We start from the raw sequence: 17,088 nt of genomic DNA, 5'->3' as shown, positions 1-17,088 counted from the left end.
GGTTGAATTGAACTAAGAAACTCCAAATGAATGTAAACATGAAAAAATCAATATGAAAGAGATCAAAAGAAAATTCAGACACTTTCTAATTTCATCACTTTATCTGACCAACCATTTCTTCTTATTAAGAACGAGGCTGTATGGATGTTGGCATACCAAGATGTGAAGGCAAGTTTTTCATTTCATTGCTTAAAGGTGAAACCTCTTCCAAATTTTCATTTCCTCGTTCTTCAGTGCTCATCATCTTACACGCAACATCTTCCTCTGCAACAAATGATGTTGTAGCACTAACAAGTGGGAAGATAGAAACCCTTGATACTTGATTAAATACAGCAATGGAAACTCCTAAGGCAGCAAGCTCCACTGGACCTGCAAAACAAAACAAAACAGCAAGGATACATGACTTATTCTTCTAGGAGTGGTGGTACTGGGGGCCAAATTGATGTTTGCATCAAAATACCCTTGTGGTCAACCACTAAAATGCATTTGCCTCACTGTAACAATGTTTGAAGTTCCAAATGTAAATTGAACAGCTAAGCACAAGAAACATTTTGAAAACGAGAATAGAAAATCACTAGGGAGGGAGTTTTATCCACTAAACGTGTGCAAGTGAAATACCTTCCGGTTCCTGTCATCAAGGGGCTGTACTTCAATGGCAAGGTACGAATCAACATCATCAGCAGTAACCAGATAGTCAGGTTGCTTTGCTCCTATTGCCAGAAATATTTTTATAAACTGGATATTCAAGAAAAGTCAGTAATGATAGAAGACTAGAAATAAGATTCATTACCAATTATGTAATTCACAAACCCATCTTCCAAAAAGCGTACCCACTGGCAGTGCAAAAATAAGGAAGAACTGTCAATTATAATGGAAAGTGAAATAAGGAAAAAGTTAGCAATGATAGAAGACTAGAAATAAGGAAGAACGTCCTAGGTGCTTAAATAACCATACTCACTAGAAGAGATCACCACCAATAGCAACCCCAGTGAAATTATGACAACAACTGCTCCCATGACAAAAACATTCAGCTAACACACCTTGCAGCTCCTCCTACAGTCACCAAGAACCTCTGCACATCCCACTATATACTTTGGGTTTTTCGTGCACTCTCCGAGAGCGGCCTACCTCTCACAACTTGTGTTCTCATTGGTGCAACCACCACTGTTACCCCCCAGGGCCATGTCGAAAGAATCAATGCGTATCCACTTTGTTGCAGACCATTTCTCACCTTCTATCACAGGGCACCCCATATGGAGGCTGCTCTCATCTGGTGTAGCATTGGGATGGAGGCTAAAGAAAAGAAGAGCGTCCCCTCTTCATGGTTTTATTGTGGATTTCACAAATGTTGAGAAGAAAATAGCATGTTTATGCAATCATGAGCTGATAATCAAGATTGCAAATGCATTTATGGCCTGCGTGAGTAGCTCACCTGCAATACCCTTCCTAGCACATTCCGATAAATCCTCAACTTTCACGGGTGCTCTGTGACGTGGGGGGTCCTATCACAATAAAAGGAAAATACAATTGCTGCAAATAAAATAAAATGGTGCCCTTGCATGTTTTTGACACCGTGTGAACTAAAGAAAATCATGCACTATCTAGCCAATCTATGATATGAGATTTGCTAACCCCTACAAACACCCACATGCAAGTTGATGTGAGCCACATGTGCATGCAAGCTACTCATAAGCTGGTCCCACCTTGTACATGAGCTTCTGGCCTAAACAAGACAGTCCCTTGTGTACGAAAGATGGACAATAAAAGAATGAGAGACAATGGCCACGTTCAAAATACACATGGGGCCCACCTAAAGACTGAACCATTTGCCACCCTCCGAGCAGGTAACCTACAAGGTGCAACACACCTTACAAGTGACATGCATGACATATATTTCATGCAAGAAGCATGTGGGATTACGATGCTTCTATACCATATCTTGCTTGCCTCAGCTAACACTACAAGAAAAAGGGGCTTTAGCCTCGGTTCAAAACTGTGGCTAAATAGGTTAAAAACCGAGGCTAAAGCCTTTGGCCTCAGTTTTGCCTCAATTATCCAAACCGGGGTTGAAACCCTGGTGGCTAAAGGCTTTAGCCTTTATTTTAGCAACCGAGGCTAAATTGACTTTTATAGCCTCAGTTCTTCAAGTGAGGCTAAAAACCTTTTTAGCTTCAATTTTCTCGAAATGAGGCCAAATCTAAATTTTAGCCTCCATTATTTTCAACTGAGACTAAATCCAAATTTTAACCTCAATTGCCTCCAACCGAAGCTAAATCTATTTTTAACCTCGGTTCTCAACAACCGAGGCTAAAGCCTTTAGCCACGGGAGTTGTAGCCTCAGTTTAGGTAACTAAGGCAAAACTGAGACTAAAGATAGATGTAGCCTTTGTTGACATCAATTAAGGCTAAAATCAATTTCTAACATCATTTATCAATAATCGAGCCTAAATCATTTATTTTAACCCATTCATAAACCTATGCATATTCAGTGGCCATTGATCAAATGGCTTGCATTTTGTTCTCATAAGGTAACAACTTATGGAGAAAAACATGAGAATCACACTGACTTTTCAAATTGAAATTTTAGTTTCTATTTGGAATAGAAATCTGGGAAAAAAAAAGAATTCAACAACTGAAGCTTTGATCAACCGTCATCACTAGATTCTAATTCAGATTGCTAGATCTTGACTGCAACAACTGAAGCCTCTGGTCCATCTCAGAGAAATCAGCCAACATGATGGAGCTATAGTTGGGAGAGATCTGGTCTATCATCGGCAGTGGAAGCTTTCCTCTGCCAACGGCCATAATCACAGGATCGATGAATTCAACATCAACATAACTGCTATTTCCAGCAACTTGTTGTTGCAGATTCAAATTAGCTAACTACCAAGGAACGATACTGTGCAGCTGAACCTGCCACAAGAAGGAATATAAGCATCCACAACAATCAGAAAAAAGATCTTACCAATAAGAAAATAAAAAAGGAAAATAAAAAATAGATGGTAGCAAAACTGCAAGAATTTGAGCCAGTAGATCAATGGTAGACAGGGTGCATTTCAACATTGAGGTCTCAGATTTGAACCTTGCTTACCTGCCAATCAACAAAAACAAAAGAAAAGAAAAAGATTTTTTAAAAATAACTTGAAACTGCCAATGAAATATCGGCATGTATTCAACAATGAATTTTCAGACTTATAAATATTATGTTGCACCAAAAATCCGTGAATCTTGATCTTAGTAATGACACTGCTAGCAAAATAAGGTGAATGCCATTTTAATGGGAATCTACATATGTCATGGTTAGAAAAGGGGATAAAAATGGTCATGCCTGAGGAATCAGAAGTGAAACTAGAAAAAGACCTGATTAGCGAAGCCGACTCCACACCCCAGGAAGATCCTTCCTATAATGAGCATGGCAAGGTTCTGGGCAACTGCATTTAGCACCACGCCAATGATGAAGAAAATCCCTGCAATGAGCATGGTCAGCCTCCGACCGAGGTTTCTTGTGGTGAAGGATGCGAAGAAGGACGAAATCAAGCCAGCCAGATACAACGATGATGTGATCAATAGCTGAAGGCCGTGGTTGTCGTATTTTCAGTAATGGCTGTCCAAACTAGGATCTTTGGTCTTTCGATAGACGACTGGGAAGAACTTTATCAAGTAGGCGTCCATCGATGTTACATCACCTACAACAGAGAAACCAATACACCACCATGTCAGAGGAGTGATTCATAACAATTAGACTTGCATGTTTATTTTATACTCAAGGCCCTGTTTGGTAGTCACCCAAAAAAGTGAGTTGATCTAATTGTTCAATGTAATGATTGATTTTATGCATTGGAAATCAAAATATCTAATATATAATTACTGCTATCTAGAGTGAGATTAATTCCTATATAGGTGTTTTGTAACAGAACTAAGCATTTTTTAAAATAAAGAGTTCCAAACGGAACATGTTTTTAATTATTTTTTTTAAAGGATTGAGGGCGATTAATCTCATTGGTAAAAACAAAGAATGCAATGCACCGGAAACAGAAAGGTATGCAAGCAGGCATATTATAGCACTCAACCAGAAACATATACAAGTAGGCACCCACGACGCATATGCACAAAAGCATGTTATATGGATAATCCAATTGTAGCAATGTATCAAAACAGTTATTGAACTGTAGCGAGATTTTTGCCAACTTTTTAGATTATTTTTTTTTCTAATCACTCCAGAGCATGAACAATGACAACAATGTAAAATGCAAGTAAAACATGTGGTTCTTTGCATCCCCCATATGACATATTATAACCAACCAACATTCCAGATTAGTTCTGTGTCTAACGAATATGGTACATGGAAAAGAAGCCTATGAACAATGATAACAATGTAGTTCTCTGCATTACATGCATAAAGTATAAGTCTACCAACCAACATAACAAGTCAGTTCATCAGAGAAAAAGGAAAGAAAATAGAAATAAAAATTACATGGAAAAGATGCCAGATCGAATTGGTCTTTGAGTAGATCACTTTCACTGGAAGTAATTGCGGCTTCCCCTGAAGAAAAAGTAAGATGGTGAGATTGCCAGCTTTGCCATCAGCTGACAACTTCCTAAGCTCAGGAATAACAAAGGTGGCTTCTTTTTTATCTCCACTCCCAAACTCAGAGAAAGCTTTCAGAATGCATGTCCTCCTAAGCTGATAAACTGCAGAATGCTGCTGTACAACCACATCAGAGCTTATCCAGAAAGAGACAGATAGGCAGCATGCCACAGGAAATTAAATGACCTATGGAAGCATATACATTTGATATGACATACCTCTGAAACTGTAATATCAGAAACAGGTTTTGCCAATAGAACATACAGGGGTAATGCATTTTGCACTTGCACTTCATCACTCCCAGTCCCAAGCGATATGGTCATTTGTATTCTACAAGTCAAATGATGGTGATATAGTCAGTGTCCTCAGGTTTGAATGGCTAAAGACAATGATGATGCTACACAAAAAACATATCAGTTCAGCTACATAAAAGAAAAATGTAAGACCTATGGCTCAAAATCATCGGCTAGAAGGATGTTCGATGATTTCACATCCCTATGGATAATGGACTAAGCACTGCGGCTATGTAGATAATCAACTGCCTCAGCTACATTGATAGCAATCTTATATCTCTGATTCCAACTGAGGACAACATGATCTTTTTTCCCTAACAACACAAATGATGGAAAAGATCAGCAACTGGAAGATTAAATCCGATCTACCTGCAATTTATTCAATAGAGTTGAACAATGTACCTTGAAGGTTTTCTTCCAAACTAAGCTGAAAAACTTCAGGAACAATAATTCACATCATGTGGTCCCCAAAGTGTAATGCAGCAAGCAAGTATGCTTGCCTCTATGAAAGGAGGTAGATACCAAAATGACAACATGATTACTACTTGTTACAAATTAAAGTAAACAAGCAAAACCTCCTAGAGCAATGCTTTGACATTTTAGCATTAAAATAGAACCTTTTCATCATTCCTTTTCATACCGCCCACATAAAAGGCAAGCTAATTTAAAGTATCAGACATGATGAAATTAGAACTTGTACCATAGCACACTGCGTGATTCAAAATATAACCCAAAAAATAGGGAAGTAAACCCACCACCTTAGCAAACTCCCCAACAGTTGCAAGAACTCCAGTGACAACACCAGTATTAGCATTTGGCCCGGTGCCTTCCCTTAGCTTCACCACAAGTGCCTGAAATGTGACAACCTCACTAGATAAGATGATATACATTTAGCTTGTACTAAGGACTAAATCACTGAGTTCTTACAATCTAACAACTACATTGTGAAGATCTTAGGTGAATTATTCCATTGGCAATGACATGTTTATATACTAAAGGTAACCTAAAATCTAATATAATCTAATCTATAACAGATATTTCAAATATAGTTAGAGCATTTTAAAAACTTGGACTAGTTGTTGAAAGTTTGCTGATATCAGAAGTCAACATAATAACCAGCTAAAGCCACTAGCTAATGGAGTTCATTAGCAAACAAAGCATGAAGCAAAAAAGCTTCATGCCAAAAATTCATGCCAATCCACTGTAATTATTACTCTACTCAACACTGGTCTTGCTACTATCTTATATTCTAGTATAAATTGGTTGCCAAGGCTTCAGGGCTGTTTGGATAATTAAAGGATTGTTGAATGAATTTTAGGGCCTGTTTGGAACCGCCAAATAAGTTATTTTTTTCTACTTACAGCAGTAGATAAGTAACTTATTTGAGATAAGTAAGTTTAGTTTAAGATCAATTATAAGTAACTTTTTTACTTAAAGTTACTTAATCACTCGGCTTAATAAGTGGAAACCAAAATAAGCTACTTGAAGCATAAGTAGCTTATCTTAAGTAAGTTAAGATCCAAACGCCGCCTTAAAGACTCATGGCTCAGTGGTAGACACTGTGTGTTTCTACACTGAGGTCATGGGTTCGCGAACCCATATGGTGTGTGGGTGTGGGTGTAAGAGTGTGTGTATTCACCTTTCAAAAAAAAAGGAAAAAATAAATAAATTAATTAAAGACTTATAGGGCATCACACCTTATTTAGGACGGAACTAGGGCATCACACCACTATTTTGGGAGCATCACATCCCACAATCTCAACCCTTAGATGTTACCAGCAAAAGAAGTCTTTAACCATAAAAAGTTAAACATGTAGAGTTCCAAACCTACAGCCTTCTATATATAGGCTATGCACAAACCACTTTCCTAGTTTAACTTTTTTTTTTGGGATAATGTACTTTCCTAGTTTGACTTAAACTCTAACTCTGTGCTTGCTTAGCAAGTGTTCTTTTACTTAAAAGTGGAAACAAACTACTAACCTGAAAACAAAAAAAAAAACTATGCTTAGCCCATGCATGTGTATGGGTGAACGGTGTACATGGATGAGCATTGCACACATGAAAACATGATCTGATTGCTTGTGGTGCCCCCTGATTTAATTTTAGGTGGCAGGTTGTTGCAGTCAGAGGCCTGGATGCATAATCTGCCTATCCAATCGTGTTGTGAATTTGTGATTTTCCTGCTGAATGTGGATCATTGCACTTTTTAGTCAATAGTTTATTTTATAGGTCAATGATTGGATGACTACTACATTCCAACCCTTTTCCACATGGTGGCCCACTCAATTAGTGGAAGCTGAGTGATATAGGACAGATGAATCAAAGAAACACACCTTAAAACCTGATTTCAGGTTTCAAGTTTGAAGTCACATCAGGCCTAGAACCTCTGGTTGAGCCACACCTCTGATTTCAGGTTTCAAGTTTGAACTTCTTCCTATCTGTCCTGAATGAATATGTATTCTTCTTTAGATCATGAATAACAATTCAATCCTGTATCTGGTCCCCCATAATGATATGGCAATGGTCCATTGGCCTGACAGCACACCACTTATCTTCAGAATAAGAAGAGACCTTGCAGAAGATCTCTTCATAATTGTGTTGTGAATCTTACTCACATCATAAAATAATAGGAAAGATAGGACAACGGGTAAGAATAAGACGAAGAAAGAGCAACTAAATTGATTTAATACTGTTACTTATATTATTTTAGTAAAGTCATTGAAATTACCTGTTTAAAACTTAGGCCGATCCCTTCATCAAGGAACCAACACCATCACAATCAATGATAGCCACTAGTTTTAATTAGCGTCCACGTGTGGTCCACCTAATCATAATGGATTAAAACCCCAACAAACTATACTAATAGACCGTGATACGCAAAAACAGAATCAACTTCAAACCTTTTAATTATTCACATCTAATGATGAAAAGGCGAGTTACAAAAGTGGTTGGAAAAAATATTAAATGATGTTATCGCCAGCAGATATCATACACTAAGATTTAAAAAAATAATGGCATTCAACACAATTTTCAGGTCAAATTTGGGAATTTCTTCCCAAAAGGAATATCAAAGCGAATTAATGGAATTTATTATGAGAATCAAAATGTACAAAACGAGATTTTTAGAAAATGCATTTTTGAGCAAATCATGACACAGACATGCATTAGGCACGAAAATTGAGAAATTTGGGGGGAAATCTGATACTGGAATGGCACCTAAGACATGGCAGCCGCGAGGACGCCGGGATGGTAGAGTTGCTGCATTTGTAGCAACGCCTGCTGCATCAGGGCTTGTTGCTATTACTACTGCTTCAATCTCTGCTGCATTCTCCCAACCTTCTTGAATGTATTGTCCTGGAACCCAACTGACAAAATAGCAAATCTCGGGCAGGAACCCTAGAAAGGAGCGGAGAAGAAGGATTCCAGCTCTTTTACAGAGATTGAAGCTGAGAAAATGAGAAAAAAAGGAGTAAAATCTATGAATCGGGAGCAGAAACCCTAGGCGAAAAAGCGACGAAAGAGATCGAGGTCTTGACAGGTTCTTCAAAGATCGAAGAAATCAAAGAGACTTGTAAAAAATTAAATGAAAAAAAAAAAAGGAAAGACGATCGAGGTGTGAAAATTCCAGGGGAAAACCCTCGAAAGAGAACGCAGATATCTCTCGCTCGCTCGCACGGCAAGTGAGAAAAGGAGTCAGGGAAAAAGCATGCCCCCGAATTTATATTCCAGACTTTTAGCCTCGGTTCCTATGTAACCAAGGCTAAAAAGTTTCCTTTCGTCCATTCATTCGATTTCATTTGAAATTTTTTAATTTTTTTCAGAATTTTTAATTATTTGAAAATTTTCAAATTTTTTCAAGATTTTTAAATTCAAAATTCTTTTTTTTTCAAAAATTTTTAAAATTCTTAATTTTTCATAATTATCATTTTTTTATTCTTAATTTTTCAAAAAAAAAATTCTTAATTTTTTAAAATTTCTCAAAAATTTTAAAAATTCTTAGTTCTTAAAAAATTCCAAAGTCAAATCTTTTTCAAAACTCTCAATTTTTTTTTCAAAATTCTCAATTTTTTCCCAATTGTCTTCATTTTTTTCAAAATTCTCAATTTTTTCACAATTGTCAAAAATTTTAAAAATTATTAATTCTTTCAATATTCTCAATTTTTTTTCAATTTCCTAAATGTAGACTTTTGGCCTCAATTAGACTAAAAAGTAGACTTTTGGCCTCGATTCCTATGCAACTGGGGTTAATAAGTAGATTTTTTACCTCGGTTCCTTTGCAAATGAGGCTAAAAAGTAAACCTTTCACCTCGGTTCGTATGCAAGTGAGGCTAAAAAGTAGACCTTTCACCTCAGTTCCTATGCAACTGAGGCTAAAAAGTAAATCTTTCGCCTCGGTTAAATCTTTCGCCTCGGTTCCTATGCAACTGAGACTAAAATGTAGACCTTTTGCCTTGGTTCCTATGCAACTGGGGCTAAAAAGAAGACCTTTCGCCTCAGTTCGTATGTAACTGATGTTAACATATAGACTTTTGGCCTTGGTTCCTATGTAACTGAGGCTAAAAAGTAGACCTTTCGCCTCGTTTCCTATGCAATTGAGGTTAACATGTAGACTTTTGGCCTCGGTTCCTATGCAACTGAGGCTAAAAAGAAGACCTTTCGCCTTGGTTCCTATGCAACTGAGGCTAACATGTAGACTTTTGGCCTCGGTTCCTATGCAACTAAGGCTAAAAGGTAGACCTTTCGCCTCGGTTCCTATGCAACTGAGGCTAAAAAGTAGACCTTTCGCATCAGTTCCTATGTAATTGAGGCTAACATGTAGACTTTCGCCTCGGTTCCTATGTAACTGAGGCTAAAAGGTAGACTTTTCGCCTCGGTTCCTATGTAACCGAGGCTAAAAGGTAGACTTTTTGCCTTGGTTTCTATGTAACTGAGGTTAAAAGGTAGACTTTTTGCCTTGGTTCCTATGCAACTGAGGCAAAAGATGAACTTTTAGCCTCAGTTCCTTAGCAACCGAGGCTAAAAGACACATTTAGCCTCCATTTTTTCAACTGAGGCTAATAAATTGTGGCTAAAGGCCTATTTTCTTGCAGTGTAAATCAGTAGGGGAAAGGAGAACAAGCCAACTAAAACTGTGAATTTTTTACAAAGTAGACAATGTGGGTTGTTGTAAAAATCCAAAGCGAAAAGGGTAATGAATTAACTAACCTCTGCTGAGGGAAATACAGTTTCACCACTTTTTGCCACATCTGAGAGATACATAAGCACAGTAGCCAAGCGGTGCCCACCACGAGCAGTATTCACCTTATCAGCAAAGTAATCATAGTGTGGCTTGTACTTCTGTCCATATTCATATCTCAATGCTTGTATGTCTTCACCATTTCCTGGAAATAAGAAACCACAATTTAGCTTTCCTACTGCGTGCCTCAAACTCGCTTCAATCAAATTCTAAATTGAAATATTCTTCTGATATTTGGTTTTTTTTTTTTTTTTTTTTTTTTTTCATTTCTTCCAGGTCTGTGTGATCTTATCTATAGGTTGGATGGTCAATAAACATTTCAGTAGAAGCTAGATAATTTTTAATGGTGAGTGTTCAATGACTATTGTTTCCTGTAGTATGGTTCACCTGAAATTTATATATGCATTATTTTTTGTATCATGCTTTAAAATAAGCTAGAGAAATAGATGAATGACATAGATATACAATTAATAAATATAGGTGGGTCCTATGGTTAGGGTCTCATCACATCGGTGGTGCCGGTGTCACATACAAGTCGCTCTCCATAACGTGGCCCACTTCAACTGCATCTGCGGACCACATTAATACCCTCTTTGTAGACAAGCTGAAACCACATCCTCTAATAAACCAATCATGGCCCCACATCCATATGCACAATTAAGAAAAGGAGAAATACTCTAATACTCTTACAGAATGTGAGAGATGATACTCAGGCACTTAGAAATTGCATACATGGGATACCAATAATTCAAATTTAACTGTCAAAAATATGTCTTCCCAATTTGGATGTATCATGAACTAAAATTTATGATTTTTTTTATTATCCACTATCAGATTGGTGGACATTTATTGGACGGTTAAAATGAAAAATATCCAATGGTCGAGTGAGTGCATGCATCTGAGGTTAGAGTCGTTCCATCAATCTAATATTTGGAATTTAGTTAATGTATACCGCGTATATAATTTCTATGTGCCTGTGTATCAAGTATCCCATGCTGTCTGAGTATCAAGTAACTACAAGAGCCTTCTAACAAACAATACCATGTTTGGCAAGCCACTTTGCAATTCACCTAGATCAGGAATATAGAAGATAACAAAATCCAGATCATCATAGCCGCAAACAACATTTGAATTTGAAATACTATGCCAACTCTAACATAAAAATTGAAAGCTATTAGAATAGAGACATTTCATCAAACACTAGTTGTGCACACCTTAAACATTCACAACAATAAACCATAAAAGTGATTTTTTAGGAAAACCCTAATCCTTTTCCATTACAGAGTTTAGGAAATCCCTAATTCCAATATTGTATCCTCTGATAATCTGCGGATTTACAGATCTAAAAATAAAAAACCTAAATATCTATTTGAGAGAAACGAGTACCTGGCCGGAGAAGAGATGAAGGGCAGGGGTTGCTGGATGCACCAGATCTGGAGATGATGCAAGTGAGGAGAGAGAGAGAGAGACAGAGAGAGAGAGAGAGAGAGAGAGAGATTGGGAGAGGGAGAGAGGCAGATGGAGAGAGAGGCGCGGCGTCCGGGAGCAAAATGAGTACTATAGGGTGTGTGTGTGTGTGTGTGTGTGTGTGTGTGTGTGTGTGTAAAATAAAACATCTGTGGGCCCTAGGCACTTAAAGTGTCGTTGTTGATCTTATTTGTTGTAGTGAGTACATGTGGACACTCATTACAAGATTTGATGCAGCCCACAGCCCACCATATGGCCAACAAATGCTGATTTTAAATTGTTTATTTATAAGTTTGGGGCCTAAATATTTACCATTTGTCGGAGATACAAGATGTGATGGATTAAATCTGGACACAGGTAAGGTCTGGGTTAAGTTTGCCTGATTTCGAATCCCAATTTAATGTAGGCTACTAGACTTTCTTCTAAGCATCCTACGACAGTTTTTTCTTGGCTAGGTTTTTAGTTTTTAGTTACCTGCTTGACTTGAGGAACATAAAACCAAAATCTACTATCTTATAATGTTTGCTTACACAAACAATATGAGGTAATTAAATAAAGTGTAAGATATATAAGGAGTTGGATTGGGTCAGTTCAGTCTGGGCTGAGTCCATTTTGAGTGGTCAAAACCTTAACCCATTCACAAGTTGGGTCTAAGAGCTTTTGAGAGGTTCTAGACTTGACCCATTTGATAACCGGTGTAGTGCTTCGAGCCAGACTGACCTAATGGGTCCCAATTCAGTTTGAGGCTCCCTTATTAGGTCAGGTTTGATGATTCATAAGGTGGATCTGATCCCTTTGCACCTCTAGTGTTGGTGGCCTGCCCTATTGTACATGTGGCATCTTCCTCAAATTTCCCTACCAAATAGTAGAACCTAGTATAGATTGGTCATATCTCCAAAATCAGATTTTGATTCAATGCTCCCTACCCATGGTCCATTGCCATTTGTTTGTTGATTTTGGACCCACTGCTACTTTTTCTTTGTCTATCAGATTCCAGCAACCAGCCAGTTTGAATCATATTATGAATTCATTTGTGGTGGTTACAACTGATTGTGTGGTTCAAATTTGAGGTACATGCCACTCTTACAGTAGGTTGTGGCAATCAAAGTAGAAATGATGCACTGTCTTTAAAGCTTTAAAGAAAGGCATTTATAAAAAAAGAAAAAAAGAAGGAATTATATGATTCACAAGGAGTGTCTTTGCACAAGACGGGTTTAACTCTGTTTAGGCCTATGGCTTGGTAATCCAAACCATTTGCCTGTTGCATCCCATTGTTGATTGCTATGCTCCTAAGACTTCCCAAATTGAAAGAACCAAACTCCCTAATCCTCACTACCACAATTTATGAATTATTCATAGTCTGCAAATGCATGGAATTGAATTTTATTTACATGTAGAATTAAAACATAAGGAAATTTCCTCAGATACCATGAGTAAAAATTATATAGCTATATGATTTCGACAGACAAAAGCCATAGTTCCTGATCTTTATACTTACTCTTTGCTTTCCCAGAATAGGGGTAGTTGAAAAGAGAGAGATCTCCCTCGTCTCTTGCCGCATGAGATTGAAATGACAAGCCGGTGGTACCCTGCATGGCCCACCAACTCAACCCAGATGAATGATCAGAACCATCCATTAGATGCGGACGGAGCCTCCGATCAGAGCTTTACAAGAAAGTGCCAAGAGGAGAGCAGAGGGTACCCCATCCACCTGATCATTCAGAGAACCCACCATGAATGACACTATAGCCAGTCAGAGATGTAACCTGCATCACTGGGCCCTAGACTTAGATTTCATGGCAAATCTAATGAAGGGAGTGGATTTCCAAAACGTCCAAAATCGTGGACCCCACTAGCTATGCAGATGGGTTCCCTTTCGCAGCAAACAAAATCAGCGAGGAAACTGGAACGACTAGAATTTTCTCATCGTAATGCGATTAAGAATTGGATCCAGGCTATGATCCAGGCTCTTCAGATCACTGGGATGTGGATTTCGATCCCTTTCACATCGTCAAAAGGAATCATCATGGGCCACCATGCTGTTCCGGTCTCTGTTACCCAGAAACAGGGCTGCTTAAAGAAATTAATACTGACTCTCTCGTTTATGCACCCAGGGTTAAGTAAATACTTCAATAAGAGTCTAGAGACTCTCACACCTATAAAATAACCCTCGGTGGGAGAGGAAGAAGACATAGCAAAACGTGAGAGAGAGAGATAGAGAGAGAGAGAGAGAGAGAGAGAGAGAGAGAGAGAGAGAGCCGCAGCAAGAACCACCCAGACTAACCAGAAAGAAAGAAAGAAGAAAGAAAGAAAAGAAAGGAAAGGAAAGGAAAGGAAAAGAAAAGAGAAGAGAAGGAAGGAAAAGAGAAAATAAGAGAAAGAGAAAGAAAAAGAAAAAAAAAGAATGAGAAGGAGGAAGAAAGAAAGAAAGAGGAAGAAAGGAAAAGAAAAGAAAAGGAAAAAAAGAAAAGAAAAGAAAAGAAAGGAGAGCAGTAAATGGCTGCCAAAGGCCATCCTGCAAGCCACCAATGATGGAAGACTGAGCTATTGCTCAAAAACAGTCCAGGTTTAACTGAGTTCTTGTCTTTTCTCTTTAGCTCTTCATATCCTTCACAACTGAGACTATAAATATAGTTGAAAACCAAACATTGATCCTGATCCTCCGATTCATGTGGGTTAGGACAAGATAATAGTTCTGATCTTAAGATTACCCTAGGCCTTTAACCTTACTAACAGACGATCAAGCAATGAAAGGTGAGGGTTTATCCTTTAAGCTTACATTAATTTAAGTTATTATATTTATCTTACCTTTTACATGCCTTCATGTTACTATGAATTCTTCTTGTAATTATATGGTTTACCTTTAATTATTTGCCCTTTTGAGTTACAGTATAATATTGATTATAAGTGATCTTTATGAATTTATGTGGGGCAACGGATACAAGCCTTGCCTTTGCCCTCACTACCAAAAAAGAGGCGAGGGCTATGGATAACAACCGTAGCAAAAGGCATATTGCTACGATTATAATTCATAGGACGACCATAGCAATTACTGGTGTAGCTAACGGTCAAAAACCTATGGCTACGGATTCAATCCGTAGCAATAGGTATCAATAGCTACATATAATATCCGTAGCTATACTTTCTGTAGCAAAATGTAACTACAGCTACAGATAATATCTATAGCTAAAAGTGGAATGAAATCCATAGTAATGTGCTGAAGTTAGCAATAACTACGGTTTTTAGAACAAGAGTTACAGCTAATATCCATAGCTACTTTTTAAAAAATAAAAAAATTAAAAAAAAAATTATAACAATGGTGTCTGTTACCATTATAAGAACCTACTATGATTGATCAACTCATCTAAGCTAATACAATTAATGCTAATAGGAATAGTACATAAAATGCAATTAGGAAAAAAATGATGCATTTATTACAAATAGCAATCAAATCATACAATGCATCCTACATTCACATTTCTAAATAAATAATACTTCACTTTGCTGAAGCCTCTCCTAAAACTTTCTAATCTAGCATGTTTAAAAGGCCCTCGTTGTCAATTGGTCCACCATGTATGTGCCCCCAGTATGAAAATTAGGCTAGTCTAACCATCAAATGGACACCATATACCAAAAAAAGGATGGGTAGAAGGAATTACACATTCGATGCGCACGTGGCCTGTTGATTGGATAGGCCTTATAGGCCACAACACACACACACACACACACACACACACACACACACACACACACACACAAAGGACCCACCCAATCAATGTCCTGGATCTATGTAACATCTCGAATTTTTACGGCCAAAGTTTGTACTCGTGCCCGAGGAAACCAGGTGTTAATGATGTATAAATTAGATGCTTTAGAAAATTGCACCTTTTTTTTTAGTCACATCCAAATACACTCATGAAGGTAACATTCACAAGAATAAAATCAACTATATTATTTATATTTCATCAGAGTAAAAAGAGTAATCAAATGCCCTCATAATGGGTGGTTTATTACAACACCACAACTCACATTAGAAGTATAAAATGAAATAGTAAAACTATCTACTTAGTCTTTCAAGATAATCTTCTATAGGGAAGTAGTCCCCTAAGTCTTTAATCTGCACGTCGCCTACATCAACTGTATAGTTGAGAGAGGGTCAATGCCCTAATCATAGTGATGGTTATCCTTTAAGATTAGCAATTATTTAAGAGATTCATAAAAGTAATGTAAGGGTACTAATACGTTTTTTACTCCACTAATATATGAGATATCAGTATTCGCAAACAACCTATATGAGATGCATGCCTAGCATAGTGTGTGCGGCTCATCATACGTAGTGATCATCACAATGTGGAATATAATTCATAGAAACCCAGCTTGACCCGCATCCGATAATTACGGATATTCGCAGGCATGGCCAATGCCAACGCGGATTTACGCGAACATCTCGAGGCAGCACAACATGCGGTTGGGGAATTCACGTACCACGATGTGTTCATAGAGCGACTATTTGTGACATCTAATTCCAAAAATTTAATGCAACACGTATGTCAATTTACATGCATCGATTGTGCACCATGCCAACTAACCCACGGAATTACGTGCCAACTAAGAGGGCCGCTGTAAGTGATATGGTTTCCTGCTCATTTAGTTATCAAATTTTATGGTGCTAAAAACATAATCTATGTCTTGTGCAACATGTTGATTTTTTGTTCAAGACACTGCATCACAATACTTCAAGTTAAGAATGGTGATCTACTTCAAGAAATGCAAGGTCAAGTACTTTGTCCACTTCTGTGAGCTTCAATGTTCAGAGTTTTTAAAGCTACATTGAAAAGACAAGTGCTTGTTCAAGACTCAAGATAATGTTCAACTGAAGATCAAGTACAACTCAAGAACGACAAATCCAAGCTTTAGAAGATCTCAAGTTCAAGCTACATCATGTAGAGATCTCAAAGCTTCATAATCTTCAAAGGTCAACCATCATCCGAAGAAATGAAGATTCAATGTCCATACTTCATATTTAAGGTATGAATGATCTTAGATTGACCTTAGGGTAGGTCATTTTGTATACATAAGTCAAATGAATCATTTTATAAGTATTTGGTCTATTCTAAGACTAGTCCTGGACCTTATTCGACTAGTCCTAGAACTGCCTCGACCAGTTCAAGAAATTTCAAGACCAGTCCTAAGTTTGTTGCAAAATTTTGAAATTTTTTGGTTGAGCTACAACCAGTCCTGAACTCTGTTCGACCGGTCGTGTGAACAGTGCACGACTTATCCTATGACCAGTCTAGGATCTACGACTCAAACTATAACAAACAAACCTGGTGCCTCACGACTAGTCGTGGAGGACTCATGACCGGTCGTGGACAGCCTTCGACCAGTCGTGGAATAGTTTTATCCAATCGCACTCAAAATTTCAAAATGCAGTTCATCCTACGACCAGTCATAGTGTCCACAGGACCAGTCGTAGATGCGATTTCTGCAACTATAAATAGAGC

General features: G+C 37.7%; 2 protein-coding genes across 2 annotated transcripts; both read right to left on the bottom strand.

The window, feature by feature from the left end:
* Positions 1–220: 220 nt before the first annotated feature.
* On the bottom strand, positions 221–10,686 carry LOC131224309 (probable prolyl 4-hydroxylase 4). Its single transcript, XM_058219831.1, has 7 exons — positions 10,650–10,686; positions 10,087–10,313; positions 1,433–1,502; positions 1,041–1,315; positions 791–833; positions 619–710; positions 221–369 (listed from the first exon to the last, which is right to left on the bottom strand). Exons 1-4 carry the CDS (start codon positions 10,684–10,686, stop codon positions 1,125–1,127), a joined length of 525 nt encoding a protein of 174 aa, XP_058075814.1. The 3' UTR covers positions 221–369; positions 619–710; positions 791–833; positions 1,041–1,124.
* Positions 3,013–5,380, bottom strand: LOC131223845 (polycomb group protein EMF2B-like). The gene is made up of 5 exons (XM_058219370.1): positions 5,284–5,380; positions 5,035–5,195; positions 4,807–4,918; positions 4,475–4,702; positions 3,013–3,686 (listed from the first exon to the last, which is right to left on the bottom strand). Exons 2-5 carry the CDS (start codon positions 5,049–5,051, stop codon positions 3,678–3,680), a joined length of 366 nt encoding a protein of 121 aa, XP_058075353.1. The 5' UTR covers positions 5,052–5,195; positions 5,284–5,380; the 3' UTR covers positions 3,013–3,677.
* Positions 10,687–17,088: the final 6,402 nt, after the last annotated feature.

The sequence above is a fragment of the Magnolia sinica genome, chromosome 13 (genome assembly GCF_029962835.1).
Source record: "Magnolia sinica isolate HGM2019 chromosome 13, MsV1, whole genome shotgun sequence".
Lineage (NCBI taxonomy): Eukaryota > Viridiplantae > Streptophyta > Magnoliopsida > Magnoliales > Magnoliaceae > Magnolia > Magnolia sinica.
This window is presented reverse-complemented; position numbering and strand designations above follow the sequence as displayed.